The sequence below is a fragment of the Chaetodon trifascialis genome, chromosome 7 (genome assembly GCF_039877785.1).
Source record: "Chaetodon trifascialis isolate fChaTrf1 chromosome 7, fChaTrf1.hap1, whole genome shotgun sequence".
Classification (NCBI taxonomy): Eukaryota; Metazoa; Chordata; class Actinopteri; order Chaetodontiformes; family Chaetodontidae; genus Chaetodon; species Chaetodon trifascialis.
In genome coordinates, this window is record NC_092062.1 from 20,990,001 (window position 1) to 21,007,581 (window position 17,581).

Sequence of the window (17,581 nt, forward strand, 5' to 3'; positions counted from 1 at the left end):
ATGCAGTGAATTTAAAATCAGAGTGGCATTTAGTAATTTTAGGATGTTTGGAAATGGTGCTAATCATGATAAGTAAAAATTTGCACTTCATCATTTTATCATTACTTGAATGATTGACTTAATTCCTAACTTTGTTGTGACACAATATACATTAACACTTAAGATGGACTATATGCAAGCAAAATGAGTTCTCTGTTGTTATTTTATTGTAAATCGTTTTTGGTTGTTTGTTTTTGTCTTTTCTTTTGTGACATCAACATTTTCACATCATGTTTTGATGGATTACAGTAAAATTCAGTTATCCTGCATAGTCTGGTTGATCCAGTCCAGGTAGTTGCTGACTTTGGTATAGACTCTGTAAGTTCCCTGCTGTCCGCAGTCAACCCCCCAGCTGATGATTCCAGCAGCCCAGAACTGTCCGTCGTCACTCAGGGTGAAGGGCCCTCCACTGTCGCCTAGACAGGAGTCCTTCCCACCTTCAGGGATTCCAGCACAAAACATGTTATTTGTCAGACTTGGGATGTTGTTCCTTGTCTTTTTCAGCTTATTGACTGAATCACGACATGTCTCTTGGTCCACCACAGGGAGGTGCACATATTTCAGCTTCGTTGCAGTCCGAGGGGGGTAAATTTCCATAATGCCAAAGCCTGACGTCAGTCTGAAAGAAAGAAAGAAAAAACTAGAACAGGCAGCAATGGTAAAGTCAGAAAATCAGAGTCTAGCTGCACAAGATTCACATGTTGGCACAACAAGGAGAAAAAAGCAACAAGGAGGGTAAAATTCAAGATAGAATGATTGAAAAAAAATGAGTAAAATAATTCAAAATGGATTATATAATATCACGCAATGAGAAATCTTAGTTTCTTTACCCCATCACACCAGTGACATATGGTGCGCCCTCTGCTGGCAAACATATTGGCATAATGGACGAGTTGAATGTGATTGGGTCTTGCAGTTTGATCAAAGCGATGTCATTGTCGAAGTCTAAGCCACTGGGGTTGTTGTATTCAGGGTGAATATGGATTGAAGCAGCCAATGCAGGAGACCTCAACAAGCTTTTAACATAAGTGCGTCCCATGTAAATCTGCAAATCAACAGCATAGGAGGAAATAAGTGTCAAATCAAAAACATGGAGGCAGTTGGCATGCAGGTAACATCTATTGCAGCCCACTTACCCGTACACGTTCTTTTGACACTGGTTTTCTATTATGTGTGAGGTCATGAGCTGCAGTCATAATCCAGCGGTCTGCGATCACCATGCCTCCTGCTCTTATTCCACCAATATTCACTAGCACTTGCCAGGGGATGGTATTGTCTGGAGCTTCTCTGCCTCCAATGATCCTCTGATAGGTAGAGATGAGTTTCGTGGGCTTGCCACAGACTGGATGAGACAGACAAAAAATAACTTCACACAGACACAGACTTCATGTTTTAATTCAAACTTACTTAGATGAGGTATCAAAGGGTGTTTCAATACCAGGAATACATGTTGGAGTTATATTGTTGTTGGATCTCCACTTTCTGTCTGCTTCACAGGTGAAACTAACTGAAGACAAAAGGAAGATAATGGTATTTATTTTTAGTTAAAGTATATATTTAAAAAATGAATTTTTGTATTAATGATATTTTTGGAATTGTATATGTAAATATCTCACTATTTACACCCCCAGGGAGAGAGTAAAATGGTTCATTACAGTAATACTGAATAACAGAACGGTACTGATTCTGAAAGCCAGACGGGAAGGTCACCCCTCCATTCAGCAAAGGTTTGGGCTCTCCACAGTCATTTTCTGCAACACAAGGACATATGAATAGTTTGCCAGTGAAAAAAAGAAAACATTAAACCATCATCGGCTTTAACGACATTACATTACATGATATTGGGTGGACATTTAACCTCTGGAAAGGACATTGGTAGCCAAACATTAAGCTCACATCTGCAGTTGAAGATATGTGACTGTCACTGAATGTTCCCATCAACCACACAAAACATGATGTCTCTCTCCCTTCGTCCCTCACCGTCTGTGCTGTAATGGAGGCTCCAGCCATGACTCAGGCCTTCATTGTCAGTGTGGTAGTCCAGTCTGACAATACTGGAATTTGTAGCTATCAGACCTGGACTCTTTCCACCACACAGCTTCATGGGCTCTCTGTCTGGGATGGTCACCTTCGTCGGGATGAGGGGTAAAAAGTTAATTTATATACACTCAGGCATATCAGAGTCACTCTCTTTTTACAGTCAGTTGTTGTAAGGAAGCCCTTTGCCATTACCTGCAGCCAGTGATGTAGACACCTGGGACCTTGCTGAGTGTCCACACTCTCTATGTGGAAGTTGTCAGTGAAGTTTAGAGTGACAGTGAGTCTGGACTCCACAGAGATGATGTACTTGCAGGACAGAAAAGGAGGTGAAGGGTAAGGGTACCTTGGACTAGATAGATGTCCCTCATGCTTGTCAAATATATCTCCACCACAGGAGACTGGACACAGGGTAAAAGCAATTGTTATTATAGAAAGCAGAGATTCAACCATTCGCCTCAAAATACAACAATGTAACTACTGAGCTTCAAAGCATGAATTACATATAAGAATATGCAAAGACACATGCATTTACTGTGTACAGTACTCACACAAACATGTGCGCTGGTCTAAATGAAGCTTGTAACCATAGTGGCAGGAGCAGTGGTAAGAACCAGGCGTGTTGACGCAGATCTGAGAGCAGAGAGGACCAGAGCCAGGGTCCTGTTTTGAACACTCATCCATGTCTGAAGTTCAGAGGGTATTTCAAGGGGAAACAGTAACTAAATTGATATTCCCTGCACTGCAGAAAGGAGGGATGTGATGTAAAAAAGGTTTACCTATTGCCTTGTAGGTAGCAGAGAAGCCAATGTGTTTTCGGAGCTCTGGAGTGGAGTCATTTGTTTGGAATACGAGAGTCAAGCTGTTGCTTTGAGAGAAGATTGACTCTTCGCCTGGGTGATCAGTTGAATTTTCTTGGCCACAAAACTTCCCCAAGACCTTTTGATCATAGAAAACCTGAAGTGCAAAGAGCAGAAAAGATATTGTGAGACGACTGATCAAACGCTAGTCAGTCATACCAGATCAAGTAGGGCTATAGGAACAAACTCCCTGCTTATATTGAATTGAGAAATGGTTTGTTTTTTTGCTTAAGAATTCAACTTTTAATTTCTAAAAGGAATAATCATTTCTTCTTTCAAATGTTACATGATATCGCTTCAGGCAGAACACAGGATTACGAAATAACATTTGCGCATGAGGACAGGATGAGTCTGTTGCGGCTTTGTATCACAACACCTTGCTTTATACCATATTTTGTCCCAGTCTGCTTGTTTCCATGCAATACTCACTCTCATGCCATTTCATACCCTGCCAGTCCCTCCTGAACTGCAATAACTTCTGGTCTCACCCTCCCACCTGTTCTGACGTCCCTTCGACGACTGCAGCACCATAAGAAGGGTAGGTAGGCAGGCAAGCTACTTCACCTCCTCTTGCCCAGTAAAAGGCAGAGCTTACCAGTAACCAGACAGGCAAACCCAAACTCAGAAATGTCCTCTTGTCATCAGCGTCTTGCCCAGATCTCTTAGGAGTCCTTCCTGTCTTTGCTGTGTCATTGATCTTCTTAATCTTGACCATCATCTTCACCTGAGGGCATCCCACCCCAGGCCAACTCTACTCCCTGTCCACCCGTGAGATCCAGCTCTGGAGAAATATGTCAGCTACCTGCTGGCAGCAGGAATCATCCATCCGTCCTTATCTCCAGTGGGTGTAGGCCTCTTCTTCATTGATAAGAGGGACACGTCCCTGCATCAACTGCTGAGTTCTGAACAACCATCAAGAACAGGTACCCTTTCCAACTTACTTCCTTTGCCTTTGAGCTTCTTCAGACAGCCACTATTTTTCCAGCTTGGTGCCAGAAATGCTTACCACCTTGTTTGCATCACTGAGGGGGATGAGTACAAGACGGCTTTTAACACACCTCATGACTATTATGTGTATGCCCCACACTCCACTACCACCCTGTCCAAAGAGTTTGGCCATCCATGATGGATGTTCCTCTGAGGGTGCAGTCCAGATATTTAACTACACATTTTGTGTGTCCCCTCTCCATATCTAAGGTCAGTTACTCAGCTGCCATCCACCCTTGTCTGCTCTGATCCATGCCCTGGTCCCAATTCAAGACCTCAGTTTGCACAGGTCAGTTGTATTTTCAAGGTTAAGTAATAAATTTTAGACTAGAATTTGTGTGCTGGGCTTGAATACAGAAACATTGATCTGTTGTTTGGAATATTGTAGAATATTTGTTTTCAGTGTTGCTCTGACCGTCAGAGAGTCTTGATGGCAGCCTGAAGAAGCTTTGATATCCAGATGTGTGAAAGACAGCTGGATCTGGTAGCCGTCAGGAACCCAGAGGTCCCATTGCTTCAGCAGGTTGGGAAGATAAGGCTGGGGATACTGAGGGGACCGGACTACTCCATACATTACAGCTTCAGTGTTGGCCAGCTGCCAGCACTCACTCACTGACAAACACAGGATCCTGGAAATGAGTATAAACAGAGCGTTAGGCCTGAGGCGCTAGTCCAAAGTTGACGCAAACAGAAAAAGGACAAACAGACCGACACAATTTTTTGAAACTTTTACAACCGCATGGTATTACTTTAGCTTTGTATATGGTACTTTGAGAAATCGGTCACTACTAATCAACCTTACACACTGCTCACAGACACTGCTGTAGTATAGTTCCACACTGATAGTAGATATACACTGCATTTTTAAAGTAGAAATCCATAAAAAGAAAGAGTCATTAAAACATGCACATGAATGTGTGAAATTAAGACCAAGCTTACCATAGAACAGAGTAGGTCCATCCCATGTTTCTTATAAATCTGTCTCAGTGTGACTGCAGCTTTAGGCAAAATGTCTCATCCACAAATGGACCATTAATGTCACACAGCCTGTGGTTTGTAGTATTTTGCAATGGAATTTAACCTCCGGGATTTGTTTGTCTTGGCAAAAATAAATGCAGGTATGAATTGGAAAAGAACAGGGATAATAAAGGCTCAGTAAGTTTGACTCACCCAGCAGAGTGTGTGTACAGTAAAAAGTTCTAGAGGAAGAGCGCAGTGCACTGTACAGGGAAGACCCAAAAAAGGGAATGGAAGGGTCTTTGTGAGTTCATGTGGAGAGGTAAAGTAACTAGTACTTACAGTATATAGTAGACATGCACAGCAACCTCAGCCATAGTGCAAGGTGTTGCAGTGACTGACAAATACGAAGTTTTGGGAATTGAAGTGGATCCAGTTATCTTCACCGGAGAAGAGACATGTGACCAATCTGATATGCAAGTCTGTATTATGTCACTTTATTCAAAAAGGGGAAATTTAGTACAACACAGTGACTTTACAATCAGAATGGCTTTAATTCATTGATTTTAGGAAGTTTGGAAATGGTACTAATCATAAGTAGAAATTTTCCCTGAATATCTTTGTGACACAATATGCATTAACCCTGCAGAAAGAGTATATATGGAGCAAAATGTGTGCTCTTTTCCTCTGTTTTATTGATGTGTTTGTTACTTTTGTGACATCAACATTTTCACATCATGTTTTAATGGATTACAGTAAAATTCAGTTCTCCTGCATAGTCTGGTTGATCCAGTCCAGGTAGTTGCTGACTTTGGTATAGACTCCATATGTTCCCTGCCGTCCGCAGTCAACCCCCCAGCTGACAATCCCAGCAGCCCAGAACTGTCCGTCATCACTCAGGGTGAAGGGCCCTCCACTGTCACCTTGGCAGGAGTCCTTCCCACCTTCAGGGACTCCAGCACAAAACATGTTATTTGTCAGACTTGGTACGTGGTCTTTTGTCCTCCTTGCCACAGTGATTGAATCAGTGCACGTCTCCTGGTCCACCACAGGGAGCTGCACGTACTTCAGCTTATTTGTTAAAATCCGTCGTTTGCCATCTTCTGTGAGGCCAAAGCCTGAAACCAGTCTGAAAACAAAAGTTCAACAGTTATCATACACTCATCAGAAAAATCAAATCAGGCTCTGCTTATAGGATGGTGGACTGAGTTCAGTTCACTAAACCAAAGCAGAGAAAATAAATATAAAATGAGTTATATTGTCTTGAAATGACACACAGCCATTTGTTTCTTTACCCCATCATGCCAGTAGCGTATGTGACACCCTCTGCTGGCAAACATATTGGCATAATGGATGAGTTGAATGTGATTGAGTCCTGCATTTTGATCAAGGCGATGTCATTGTTGAAGTCTGCGCCACTGGTGTTGTTGTATCCAGGGTGAACATGGACTGAGGCAGCAAGCAGGGGAGAGTTCTGCAGGGTTTTAACATCAGTGAGTCCCATGTATATCTGCAAATCAACAGCACGGAAGAAAATAAATGTCACTTCAAAAACATGGAGGCAATGGACATGTGGATAACAGCTAGAGCAGCCCACTTACCCGCACAACCTTGTTTGATGCTTCCTCTCCATTATGTTTAAGAACATGAGCTGCAGTCATAATCCAGCGGTCTGCAATCACCATACCTCCTGCTCTTTGTCCATCTACACTCAGTAGCACTTGCCAGGGGATGGTGTCGTCTGGAGCTTCTCTGCCTCCAATGATCCTCTGATAGGCAGAGATGAGTTTCGTGGGCTGGCCACAGACTGGATAGGATACAGACGTATATGTATGTATAAAGTTTCACACAAGACATCAATCCCCAGTTGATCTAGATTAGCAAAAGCAATACCTGGTATACATGTTGGACTTAAAACAACATCATTGCTGGACCTCCACTTTCTGTCTGCTTCACAGGTGAAACTAACTGAAGAGGAGAGGATAAAAGGAAAATATATTCTTCAGCTTGGTGTTTAGTTTCCGTAGCTTTGCATGTTTTAGCCCATTTACTGCAAATCATACATATATTTCTCCACAGCTAACAATACTGTGCTTTACAAATGTATATCTGTAAATGCTTTTTAAAATGTACTTTGTATTTCCAGGCTTCTATTGGTTTCCATTAATTTCATGTATTCATCACATAAAACACAATGACCATACAACTAAAACATGTTTCAAGAGTCTGCTAATGGAAACCAATGGTTGGTAAGGAATGGTAGGAAAAACAGGCATCAGAAAAACAACACATCATAGAACACTGTATGTAAATATCTCACTTTTTAAACCCCCAAGGAGAGAGTAAAATGGCTCATTGCAGTGATACTCAATGACAGAAAGGTACTGATTCTGAAAACCAGACAGGAAGGTCACCCCTCCATTCAGCAAAGGTTTGGGTTCTCCACAATCAATTACTGGAGAAAAACAAAACACAGACACAGGAAATGATTGAGAAAACTTAATTTGTGGTTCAATCAGACATTAGTTTCCATTCATTTTCCAATTTTTTGAGCTTAAAGGTAACATACTGTGGCATTCAGGCAGAGGAAGGTGCCACTGTCCATTGTTTTGACACATGGTAGAGAAACTCTTGATCTCCTTCCCATCCTGACAGAGAAAAGAGGGGAACTGATAAAATATCAACCCAGGATATGTTTTTATATCACAAACAGAAACAGAGCCCTTTGTTGATGTTGAGCATTAGACATTGTAAGTTTCATCCAACCATCATCAGCTTGTATCCTTGGTCACAGCGGGCATAGATGTAGTCTCTGTAGAGATATTCAGTCAAGAAAGGCATGACCCTGCCCTTAGCTATATTACCAGGAAATGGACACTTCACTCCTGGAAACACCACAGACACACAGAGATGTAACATCCAACTATAAGTTACACTCAGACACTTGGAATGGTAAATATATTTCACTGCATGCCCAAATGTTTTGACAATTGCGTTCATGGTCTGGGAGGGCCACTAATTGCAGTTTAATTGCTTATTGGCTTATTTCTAGTCTCATTCCTCTCTCCCTCACTGTGTGTGGTGTAGTCCATGCTCCAGCCGTTGCTCAGGCCCTCATCATCAGTGTGGTAGTCCAGCGTGACTCTGTTGGAGTTCGTGACTATCAGACCGGGACTCTTTCCACCACACAGCTTCATGGGCTCTTGGCCTGGAATGGTTACCTTTTAAGAGAGGAGGAGCACACAGCTCATTTACTGTATTACACATCTGTTCAGTGCTCCATCTATTTCTAATTATTAATGTAAAAATATACAGTGTGCAGAAGATGCTTGTCATTACTTGCAACCAGTGATGGAGGCAGCTTGGGCCTTGCTGAGTGTCCACGCTCTCGATGTGGAAGTTGTCAGTGAAGTTAAGAGAGACAGTGAAGCCAGACTCTACAGAAATGATGTACTGACAGGACACAGCATGAAGTGGGGGGTTAGGGTATCCTGGACTGAACAGATGCCCCTCTGGCTCATCAAATATACCACCGTTACAGGATACTGGGAAATCAGAAAAAGATGAAATCATTCAGGTTCACCATTGCATTACCTCATTCAGCTGGGAAAGATCATGTTCTATATTAATACAGAAAAAGTCAGCAGTGACTTCACATGATTTTTTAGCACATTTAACTGAAATAACAGTCTTTCCCTAACTTTGAGCAAAGTGCTTTGGTCATCTAAACCTAAACACAGAGAGAAGTCCGAACATGAATCCTGGATTCTGGTGTCATAGTCCTACACTTTGCGTGTCTGCATCACCTCCCTAGGACTGCTCTAATGTGTACATACTGCACATGGGAAGCATGTATCTGCATAATACTCACACAAACAGGTGCTCTGGTCTGAGCGAAGCTCAAAGCCGTGGTGACAGGAGCAGAGGTATGAGCCAAGGGTGTTGAGGCAGATCTGAGAGCAGAGTGGGCCTGAGCCATCTAAAGGCTCTGGTGCAGAACACTCATCTATGTCTGATGATGAGAGAGGCACTAAGTTAGTGGGAGGTGGACCAGTAGCGGAGTTAAGAGCCAGAAAAGCTGACAGAAGATGGACAACTGCTACCTATTGCCTGGTACTGAGCGGAGAAGCCTACGTTCTGGTGGCGCTCTGGGTTGTTCTCATCTGTCTGGAAAATGAGGGTGAGTCTGTTGCCTGGAGACAACATGGGGTGGCTGCCCGGGTGATTCCCATCAGCAGAATTCTCATGGCCACAGAACTTTCCCAGAACCTCATCACCATAGAGAACCTGAAGCATCATCAGAGAGAACCTGAAGCATCATCAGAGAGAACCTGAAGCATCATCAGTGTCGATGTCAATCAATGTCACGGATCAAATACCCCCCAAAAAATATTGGAACATTACAGATACTAAATATGACTGTAATTTATTTTCAAGCATTCAGGGTTCATTTCAGCATCTTGTGGCTTTGTCATTGTCACTGTTGATGCCCATGATGCTCACTCGTGCCTATGGAGAGCGAGACAAGCAACAGTTGACAGCATTTAATGGCCATAGCTGTCATTAATGACAAGGATTTTCTGAAAGTGGTGGAGACAAAAACAGAGCTAAAAGTGAACATTTACTTATTAACAATTATCCATCCATCCATTTTCTATACCGCCTATCCCTTTCGGGGTTGCGGGGGGGCTGGAGCCTATCCCAGCTGTCAACGGGCGAGAGGCGGGGTACACCCTGGACCGGTCGCCAATCGATTGCAGGGCAACAGACAAGACAAACAAACATTCACACTCACACCTAGAGGCAATTTCAAGTCACCAATTAACCTAATGAGCATGTTTTTGGTCTGTGGGAGGAAGCCGGAGTACCCGGAGAGAACCCATGCATGCACAGGAAGAACATGCAAACTCCACACAGAAACGCCCCGCCCTTATTAACAATTATCTGAATGCTAATGTTAGGACGTGTGTTGGATGTGGAAATAAGTAACTGCTTGCTGACACATTTGCCATACATTTATAAAGTTATCAATGCCCATGTTGTTTATAAATTGTTGCACTGCCTCCAAGTGGCCAAATAAAAATCTAAATCATTGTGGGTTTAAGCCCTCTTGAAGACTGGTATTTGAGTTTTACTAATCTAGTGCTGTTCTTATTTCAGGTAATTTGCATTACCCATCGTGTATCATACTGGGATACAGCACGTCTTGGCAATAACAGAGAAACATGGAGAGGTAGGCCTCTAGTTGCCAGAGAAAGTGTTTCAGGTAAAGTCATCAGCATTCAAGCCTGAGTCACGTTGTCAAAACTCAAATTATACTTCAGTTTAGTACTCAAACATTACAAAACTGATCTGTTGCGATATCATGTTGAAATATGACTCTGACTGTAAGGGCGTCGTAATGGCAGCCTGCAGAAGCTTCAATGTCCAGGTGTGTGAAGGTGAGTCGGATCTGGTAGCCCTCAGGCACACTGAGGTCCCACTGCTCCAGCAGGTTGGGAGGGTAAGGCTGAGGATACTGGGGGGAATGGACCTCCCCGTGCATTAGAGGCTCTGACTCCGGCAGATGTCTGCACTCCCCCACTGACACATACAGAAACCTGGAAAGGTGAGTGAACAGCGAGAGTTCGATCTGTTTATCAGTTTGTGGTTGTCTGAGCTGCTGGTCCAAAGTTGATGTAAACAGAGAAAGAGCAAACACAGTGACACAATCAGCACAGCTGCTGCAACCATATAATACTGTTGTGGCTTTATGTATGGCATACTGAGACGGATCAGTCAACATATAAGACACTGCGCGTCTATAATATTGGTGGACAGAAGGTAAAACAATGGTGTGAGAAGCAGCTCTACAATTATAGCAGATGTACACATTCAGTTTTAGAATTAAGCTAGAAATTATGATTCATGTCTAAAAGAAAAAAAACTATTTAAGGACAAAATGCCAATGTGTGTAAAATTGCATCTAAACTCACCAGATGATGCAGAAGGTCCACTCCATCTTTGCATTAAATACCAAATCTGTGAGTGGACGGATCCGCTGCTGCAGGAGCAAATGTCTCACAATCAAGTGAAACATTAATGTCACAAAGTGTGTCATTTCTAGTGTTTGGCAACTCACTGCGTTAATGCCGGGAATATGCCTTGTTTGACTTGGCAAAATTAAATGAGCGCTTGGCTTTGAATTGTAGAGAATGGGGTGGATGCTGTAAATATTTCCTCTAAAACAAGAAAATTAGGAACTAGACACCTCCAGTGCAAACTCATCTAATTATCTTTAGATTACCATCTACTGAGAAGAGCTTAATAAAGAACTAGCCTGGTTGTGTTTGCAAAGAGCTCTCAAGCTGTATCTCCTTAGTTCAAACTTTGGCTCGTTAACCTTTGAACGTCATGTTACCACTAGAGGGGGCTATTAGACGTTTTTCAGCATCGTCGCACACATGCAATCTCCTTTCTTTTGAGACCAGGCAAACATGTTGGTAAAACATTCAGATGTCATAAAATTGGACAAAGCAGCTGATCAAGCCAGTTGATTGTAATGTGAACACATTGTTCTCTTTGCCTTCAAAGCAACATCAAATTGAGACTGTAATGAAATAAATACGTGGGGCAGAATAATAAAAATCAGAAACACCACTAAGTGGTGGTAGAGGACTGCTTGTTCTCAAGCAGTTACAGCCTTGGAGAGGAAGTGACATCAGAACATGTGTTTCAAGGGAACAGCTTTGAACAAGATTTGTTTGTAGTTACGGAAACTTGTGTTTACTTCAAAAGTGGGCAAAGGAAGTGGTTAAAAGGATTACATGAAAAAAAGCCACAAGAGTTGCCGGGAAAACATGTGAATGCTCTGCCATAGCATTGACACCTAATGCTGAACATGTGCATTTCACATGTGTAGCTCTTGCAGGCTGTTGGTATTTAAAAGCATGACTGAGGGGAAATTGTAGTTTAAAACTGCAAATTGCAACATGAGTTATGGAAATTGTTGTTTGACACGTGACAACACTTTAGCCTGATGTAATGCGTGATCAGAGAAACACACCGCACTGAAAATCATTTAAGTACCATTTTATTTGTGTTTTTCCATACATGTGCTGTATCATAACATAAATCAATAGCAGAAAAAGTGCCATATCAATATCATAACATGATGTACAGATGATTCAAAAACTAAGTATTCAAGCATATGGACGTGCTGAACAAACACGTGTTTTTATGTAAATCTTAGCTGTTAATGATTAAAAGACAAGAATGCAGTATATTATTAAATTGATTAAAACACACATCCTCAGCAGTTGATTTGCAAATTCCTTTAATACAGAAGTTCATAATCTGATCAGAGCTTTATGTTATTTATGTCAGTACCTTTGATTAAGAGACTACAGTCGTTATTTTCATACACATCTTGGAGATCTGAATCAGTCCTGAAATGGATTATATCATTATGGTTAGCAGATAAGTATTTTTCTCCCTCACCTTTCCTCTAAGATTTTTCTATTTTATCTATTGTCTCCTTAATCCAGTCAACATAATTCGCCACCTTGGTGTAATAACCCTTGTGCTGCCTCTGCCTACAGGGGGGTCCCCAGGACACAATGCCGGTCAGATAGTAAGGCTCTCTGTCTTCACCCAACATAGGCGAAACAAACGGACCCCCACTGTCTTTCTGGCAGCTGTCCTTTCCTTCTGCTCCAGCACAGAACATGTTATTAGTGAAGATCATGCGTTTCTTAGTTGATGTGGAAGGTGTGTTCTGACACACTGTGAGGGAGGAGACCCCAATATGAGCATATTTTAACATGTAAGACGTGACGAAACTAGACTTCTGTCCCTGCGTTACTTCTGTTATCCCCCAGCCTGATATTGTGCCTTGCTCATTTTCCACCAAGGCCCTGTTTGCCTCTGGCAGACAAATAGGAAGCAGGTTTGGGCCTAAATTCACCCTGGAAGCTAATCTGATAAGAGCAATGTCATTGTCAAAATTGGTGCGGTCTGCAGTGTCCTTGATGTAGTTGGGATGAATTATGATCCTCTCACTGTCCAAGACAACTACATTAGAAAACCTATTTGATGTTGTTCTTCCATCTACAAGCCCACCATACAGGCGCAAAGAGGTGTCCTCTACATTTTCTACAACATGAGCTGCTGTGACAGCCCATCTGTCATTGATCAGCGATGCTCCTCCTCTTTTCGGCGATTTTATCAAGAGATGCCAAGGTATTTGTCCCAGGTTTGCATCCTTACCTCCCAGAATTCTGCCTACACTCGCTGTTTGTTTTTCAGGCTTCCCGCAAACTGAAATGCAGAGTCATCAACAGATACTCGTGAGAAAGGAAATGTCACCAAAGGAACGATGGATAATAGAAGAAACACATTTAAAGGGGTACCTTCGATGCATTTTGGCATCTCCGTATTGCCTCTGCTGGATATCCATTCACCATCTGCGTTGCAAGTGTACGTGTCTGAAAGATTGAGGAAAGCGTGTAAGTAAAGGCAGAAAACTTTGCATGCTTAAAAGTTAGTTTAGGAAAAGAAACGGAACAGGGAGACAAATGTCCATATAATCACCATCTCCTTCCAGTGTGTAGTAGTTTGAGCTGCAGTTAAGCTGGATCTGGTCTTTATACTGAGTGTGAGAGTTATCTGAGCCCACCAACTGAAGGATGCCATCTTTTGGGATATTGGGAAAACCGCAATCCACCGCTACACATGACAATATGTGAAAAAAAAAAAACATTGTGAAGAAAGTCTGTGTGAAACAGAACAAGAAATTCAAAAAATCTTCAGAAAAAACAAATTAGTGACAATCAGACTCACGTTCACAGCTGTAATTGGGAGACCATATTCCTGTAGTCTGGCATGTCGTCGTGTACTGTGATGACAGGGTCTGGGTGCCTTGCTGCTTTGCAAATGGAGAACTGAATTAGCTTGATAGTGGCTAAATACAACAAACGCATTAAAGCTCCGGGTTTTCTGCGTCACTCACAGTGTTCGCAACATAGCCGAGCTCACAAGTGACTGTCACTGTTTGACCCTGAGGATATTCTGGTTGTTGAGGAGTCGCGGTGGAGTGTGGGGTTACCACAGCTGGACACACCTTGTCTGCAATTAACATGTGAAAAGAACAATAATTTGAGATCAGTTTTCAACAAACTTCATCTCAACCATTCTTCTCTCATTGTGCCGCAGGTGAAGAGGCTGCAGTACCTCTGGTCTTGAAGTGGAGAGTGAAGCCTTTGTTAGTGCCAAAGCCATCAGAGGTGAAGCGGATGTGGACATGATTTGAGTGAGTGAGGAGGGGAGATGGGGGAGGCGTGTGGCCACAGAATGGCCCCAGAATCCCAGAGGGAGTCTCAATCTGCAAACAAAACAACATGGTAATGTCAACAAAACATATGTTTCCAGATATGTGTGTGTGTGTCCTCCAGCATGTACAGTGCTGATAACAATTAGTCACCCCAAATATGAAATAGAAAATACATGTTTGCATAAGTAATCGCCCTCTCTAATAGAACACTCCGAAATCAAAGCGTCATTGGTTTCACCAGGGGGCTGAATTTTAAGTTTTGGCGAGTCAATATTGTGGCAAAACCTACACAATGAAGACAAAGGAACACTCCAAACAGCTCTGTGAAAAGGCGGTGGAAAAGTATTAGTCAGGGGCTGGACACAAGGAAACTCCCGCATCACTGAACGTCGCTTGGAGTACAATTAAATTACTCAGTAAGAAAGGGGAAGGCACATCTGTAAGTCTGCCTGGGCCAGGCTGTCCCCAAAAACTGACTGACTGTGGAAGAAGGGGACAAGTGAGGGAGGCCACCAGGAGAGTTTGCCAGAAAGTACATGGGAGACTCCGAAGTCAGCAGGAAGAAGGGACTCTGGTCTGCTGAGACCGAAACGGAGTTACTTATCATCCCCACTGTGAAGCATGATGGTGGCAGCATCATGGGGATGTTTCTCTACAGCACGCCCTGGAAAGCCTGTGAAGGTATGGGGTGAAATAAATTAAGCAATATGGGGAAATCCTGGAGGAAAACCTGATGCAGTCTGCAAGAGAAATAGAGATTATTGAGAATTGAGAAAATTTGAGTGTATATGCACTGTAGGCAAAGGAAAAAAATCCCAAAATGTGTCACACTGACACACTGTAAAATGGCCAAAGTGGGAGTTGTACTAGTTGTCAAATCCACAGTTTCAACACTTTTGTCTGACCTTCCTCTTTGTTCCCTGCCCTGTAAAGTTGTGAGTTTCAGAGAGGCACACCTTCACAAGCATTTACATACTCTGACTCAGCACCTACCCTCAGTGCGTCTATGCACTGGCCATCAGGGCTTTGCTCTACATCAAAATCTTCAGAGAAGTGCAGCTCCAGCTGCAGGTGGTCTTCCACAGACAGTGTGTACTGACAGTTGGCGTTCTCTGCGTATGAAGCAGGCCAGGAGGGGCTGGATATGTCACCTTGTTTCAGGCCTGACAGATCCTCAGTACAGCTCACTGTGTTGAAGATAAGAGTTCATCATCATCACCATCATCATTTTAATCGACATAAGAATTACACAATCAGCCCTCTTCTCATGTAACCTTCGTTCGCCTGCTTCTGCTTCCTCTATTCTCCCATTCTCACTTCATGTTTCAGTTTTGCTCCTTCTTCCTTGACTTGTCTCATTCTGAACCCGGTGATAACGAAATTATTTGTACCAGTGCAAGTGTGTTTGTCCTCGTCTAGGTGGTAACCATGGCGACAGGAGCAGTAGTACCCTCCAATGAAGTTGTGGCAGAACTGCGTGCATGCGTTGTCGGGGTCGTCGTGACATTCATCAAAGTCTGAGGGAGCAAATCAATTAAAGGTCAGATGCAGAAAAGCACGTCACACGAGACAAATTAAAGGAGATATTGAAGCAGTCATCCTGACCTGAAACTGAGCCCAGAAAGGCCTCTTTCCTCATACTCCTAGGTCTGTTAGTTATCATCTAGAGCTCTAGTATAGAGCTGTGTATTCTACCTATCACTATCTATACTGTAGTGGTGATGAGACAATTTGACTCCTTCAAAGTTGCTTTTCCTTTAACCTCAAGACATGCACATGTACTGTAGCAACATACTAACCTCCATGAAATTGACCTCTTAAAGGAATAGTTAAACATTTGGGAAAATACTTTCTTGCAGAGAGTTAGATAAGAAAATCATCATCAGTCATTTTCTAAAGTACAGCCAAGATTGTGTTAACTGAGACTGTTCAGATACAGATGAGACATTAGTCACTGCAGCCCTGTCAGCATCTGTGAAGTGAAACTCAAAGTCTCAATGCTAAGCACTCTTTAGAGGTGTGTGCTGATTATTTCTGTTTCATTTATGACATGAAAAACCCATCAACTGTTTCCGAGTCAGTTTTCACAGCTATAAACTGCAACCATTGTGAATTGTTGCCTTAAAATATCACCTTCCAAACAGCATGGTTACAAAAATATTCACAATGATGAAGTACAGGCATGTACACACTGGGCTCACCTGGGGATTGTGGAAAATTAAAAGGGGCACAAATACAATGGAGTTCGGTGGGATTTACACAACTCAGTATTTGACTCGTTTTTCTCCTCTGTCTCACCTTGATCGGTATAAAAACCTCTGAAGCCGGTGTGCCTCTTGGTGTTTGAGTAGTCGGAGTGGAAGGAGAGAGAGAGGCAGCCACCCGAGGAGGAGAGGAGCAAGGGATTTACGCTGGACTGAAGCTCCTCAAATTCCCTTTCGCCACACAGTACGGAAATTAGGTTTCCATTTGAATAGACCTGGACAAAGACAAAATCAGAAAATTTTAGAGGATACAGTAACTGTACTGACATCAGTTAGAAACCCCGGCTTCTTAAAGTAGAAACATTTAAAGTTTATCTTGACCCCCGACCTTCACAGCATCGTTTTCACAGTCTTGGCTGTCCTCAAGATCCAAATGGACGAGCCTGATGGAGAGGATGTGGCCTTTGGGGGCACACCTGCTCCAGTTTAGACTGGCATGAGGCAAGTATCCACTGGGATACCCCGGAGACTCCACCCATCCCAGCAGCATCGAGGAGGCCGAGCGGGAGAGCAGGATAAGCAGGAGACTGACGGAAAGTATGGAAGATAAGAAAATTCAAGGGAAGGCGTGAGGAGGAAAGGAGGAGGAAGTTAAGAGGGCGGTTAAGAAAGAAAAGGTCTTATCCAAAGACAGTCCAGTTATACTAAAAGTGACCCTAACCCAGCCAAAGACAATGACGCATAAATCACAAAATGACAATGCTATAAGCAGATCCATAAACATCCTTCCATCTCTACTCGTCTATTGCAAATCATTCTAATGTATTAATGTCTTTGTTTATAGTCACAAAAGGAAAAAAAAATCCAAGCCCACCTTAATCTTAACATCATGATCCGATCAAATCTCTTCACAAATAAACTACCTCACCATCTCTCCTTCCCCTTTTCATTATAAATTACTTTCTATCCCTCGTTCTTCCTCGCTGCCCCCCTTTCTCTCGCGCTCGTATTTTGCAAACGCAGGCATTTCATAAATCTATTTGTGGATAGTTTTTTGTATGTTTGCCGTGACGAAGGGGTGGATGTGGGTAAGTGGAACGGCACTAAGACTGGCTGGGCCAAAGACTTCTCAGATCCACTGTTCCTACATGATCTCTTTGCAGTTTTAGCTCAACAACATCCCCACA

General features: G+C 42.7%; 3 protein-coding genes across 3 annotated transcripts; all 3 read right to left on the bottom strand.

Moving 5' to 3' along the window:
- Window positions 1-294: 294 nt before the first annotated feature.
- On the bottom strand, window positions 295-4,888 carry LOC139334180 (complement C1r-A subcomponent-like). Its single transcript, XM_070966942.1, has 11 exons — window positions 4,863-4,888; window positions 4,339-4,552; window positions 2,856-3,033; window positions 2,628-2,762; window positions 2,272-2,477; window positions 2,020-2,167; window positions 1,656-1,790; window positions 1,478-1,546; window positions 1,176-1,381; window positions 870-1,084; window positions 295-658 (listed from the first exon to the last, which is right to left on the bottom strand). Exons 1-11 carry the CDS (start codon window positions 4,886-4,888, stop codon window positions 295-297), a joined length of 1,896 nt encoding a protein of 631 aa, XP_070823043.1.
- A 754-nt stretch (window positions 4,889-5,642) lies between these two features.
- LOC139334380 (complement C1r-A subcomponent-like) lies at window positions 5,643-10,959 on the bottom strand. The gene is made up of 13 exons (XM_070967217.1): window positions 10,856-10,959; window positions 10,267-10,480; window positions 8,984-9,167; window positions 8,752-8,892; window positions 8,220-8,425; window positions 7,954-8,101; window positions 7,647-7,765; window positions 7,450-7,528; window positions 7,201-7,335; window positions 6,774-6,848; window positions 6,482-6,687; window positions 6,176-6,390; window positions 5,643-6,009 (listed from the first exon to the last, which is right to left on the bottom strand). The coding sequence occupies exons 1-13, from the start codon at window positions 10,957-10,959 to the stop codon at window positions 5,643-5,645; spliced, it is 2,193 nt and encodes a 730-aa protein (XP_070823318.1).
- A 977-nt stretch (window positions 10,960-11,936) lies between these two features.
- Window positions 11,937-17,332, bottom strand: c1s.2 (complement component 1, s subcomponent .2). The gene is made up of 11 exons (XM_070967216.1): window positions 17,269-17,332; window positions 16,783-16,981; window positions 16,489-16,669; window positions 15,582-15,707; window positions 15,184-15,377; window positions 14,091-14,241; window positions 13,870-13,985; window positions 13,701-13,782; window positions 13,452-13,586; window positions 13,271-13,345; window positions 11,937-13,178 (listed from the first exon to the last, which is right to left on the bottom strand). Exons 1-11 carry the CDS (start codon window positions 17,283-17,285, stop codon window positions 12,367-12,369), a joined length of 2,088 nt encoding a protein of 695 aa, XP_070823317.1. The 5' UTR covers window positions 17,286-17,332; the 3' UTR covers window positions 11,937-12,366.
- Between the last annotated feature and the right edge of the window lie 249 nt (window positions 17,333-17,581).

What these genes read in the sequence shown, in the direction of transcription:
- c1s.2 (XM_070967216.1), bottom strand. An exon ending in CTACACACTGGAAGGAGATG is followed by an intron (nt 13,346 to 13,451) that starts GTGATTATATGG and finishes TCAATCTTTCAG; the next exon opens with ACACGTACACTTGCAACGCA. An exon ending in GATGCCAAAATGCATCGAAG is followed by an intron (nt 13,179 to 13,270) that starts GTACCCCTTTAA and finishes TCTGCATTTCAG; the next exon opens with TTTGCGGGAAGCCTGAAAAA.
- LOC139334380 (XM_070967217.1), bottom strand. Translation starts at nt 10,959, where the DNA reads ATGTTTCACTTGATTGTGAGACATTTGCTCCTGCAGCAGCGGATCCGT. An exon ending in GCCATTACGACGCCCTTACA is followed by an intron (nt 9,168 to 10,266) that starts GTCAGAGTCATA and finishes ATGATGCTTCAG; the next exon opens with GTTCTCTATGGTGATGAGGT. An exon ending in CATCAAACAAGGTTGTGCGG is followed by an intron (nt 6,391 to 6,481) that starts GTAAGTGGGCTG and finishes GTTGATTTGCAG; the next exon opens with ATATACATGGGACTCACTGA.
- LOC139334180 (XM_070966942.1), bottom strand. Translation starts at nt 4,888, where the DNA reads ATGGGATGGACCTACTCTGTTCTATG. An exon ending in TGCTACCTACAAGGCAATAG is followed by an intron (nt 2,763 to 2,855) that starts GTAAACCTTTTT and finishes TCTGAACTTCAG; the next exon opens with ACATGGATGAGTGTTCAAAA. An exon ending in CCTCCATTACAGCACAGACG is followed by an intron (nt 1,791 to 2,019) that starts GTGAGGGACGAA and finishes CTTGTGTTGCAG; the next exon opens with AAAATGACTGTGGAGAGCCC.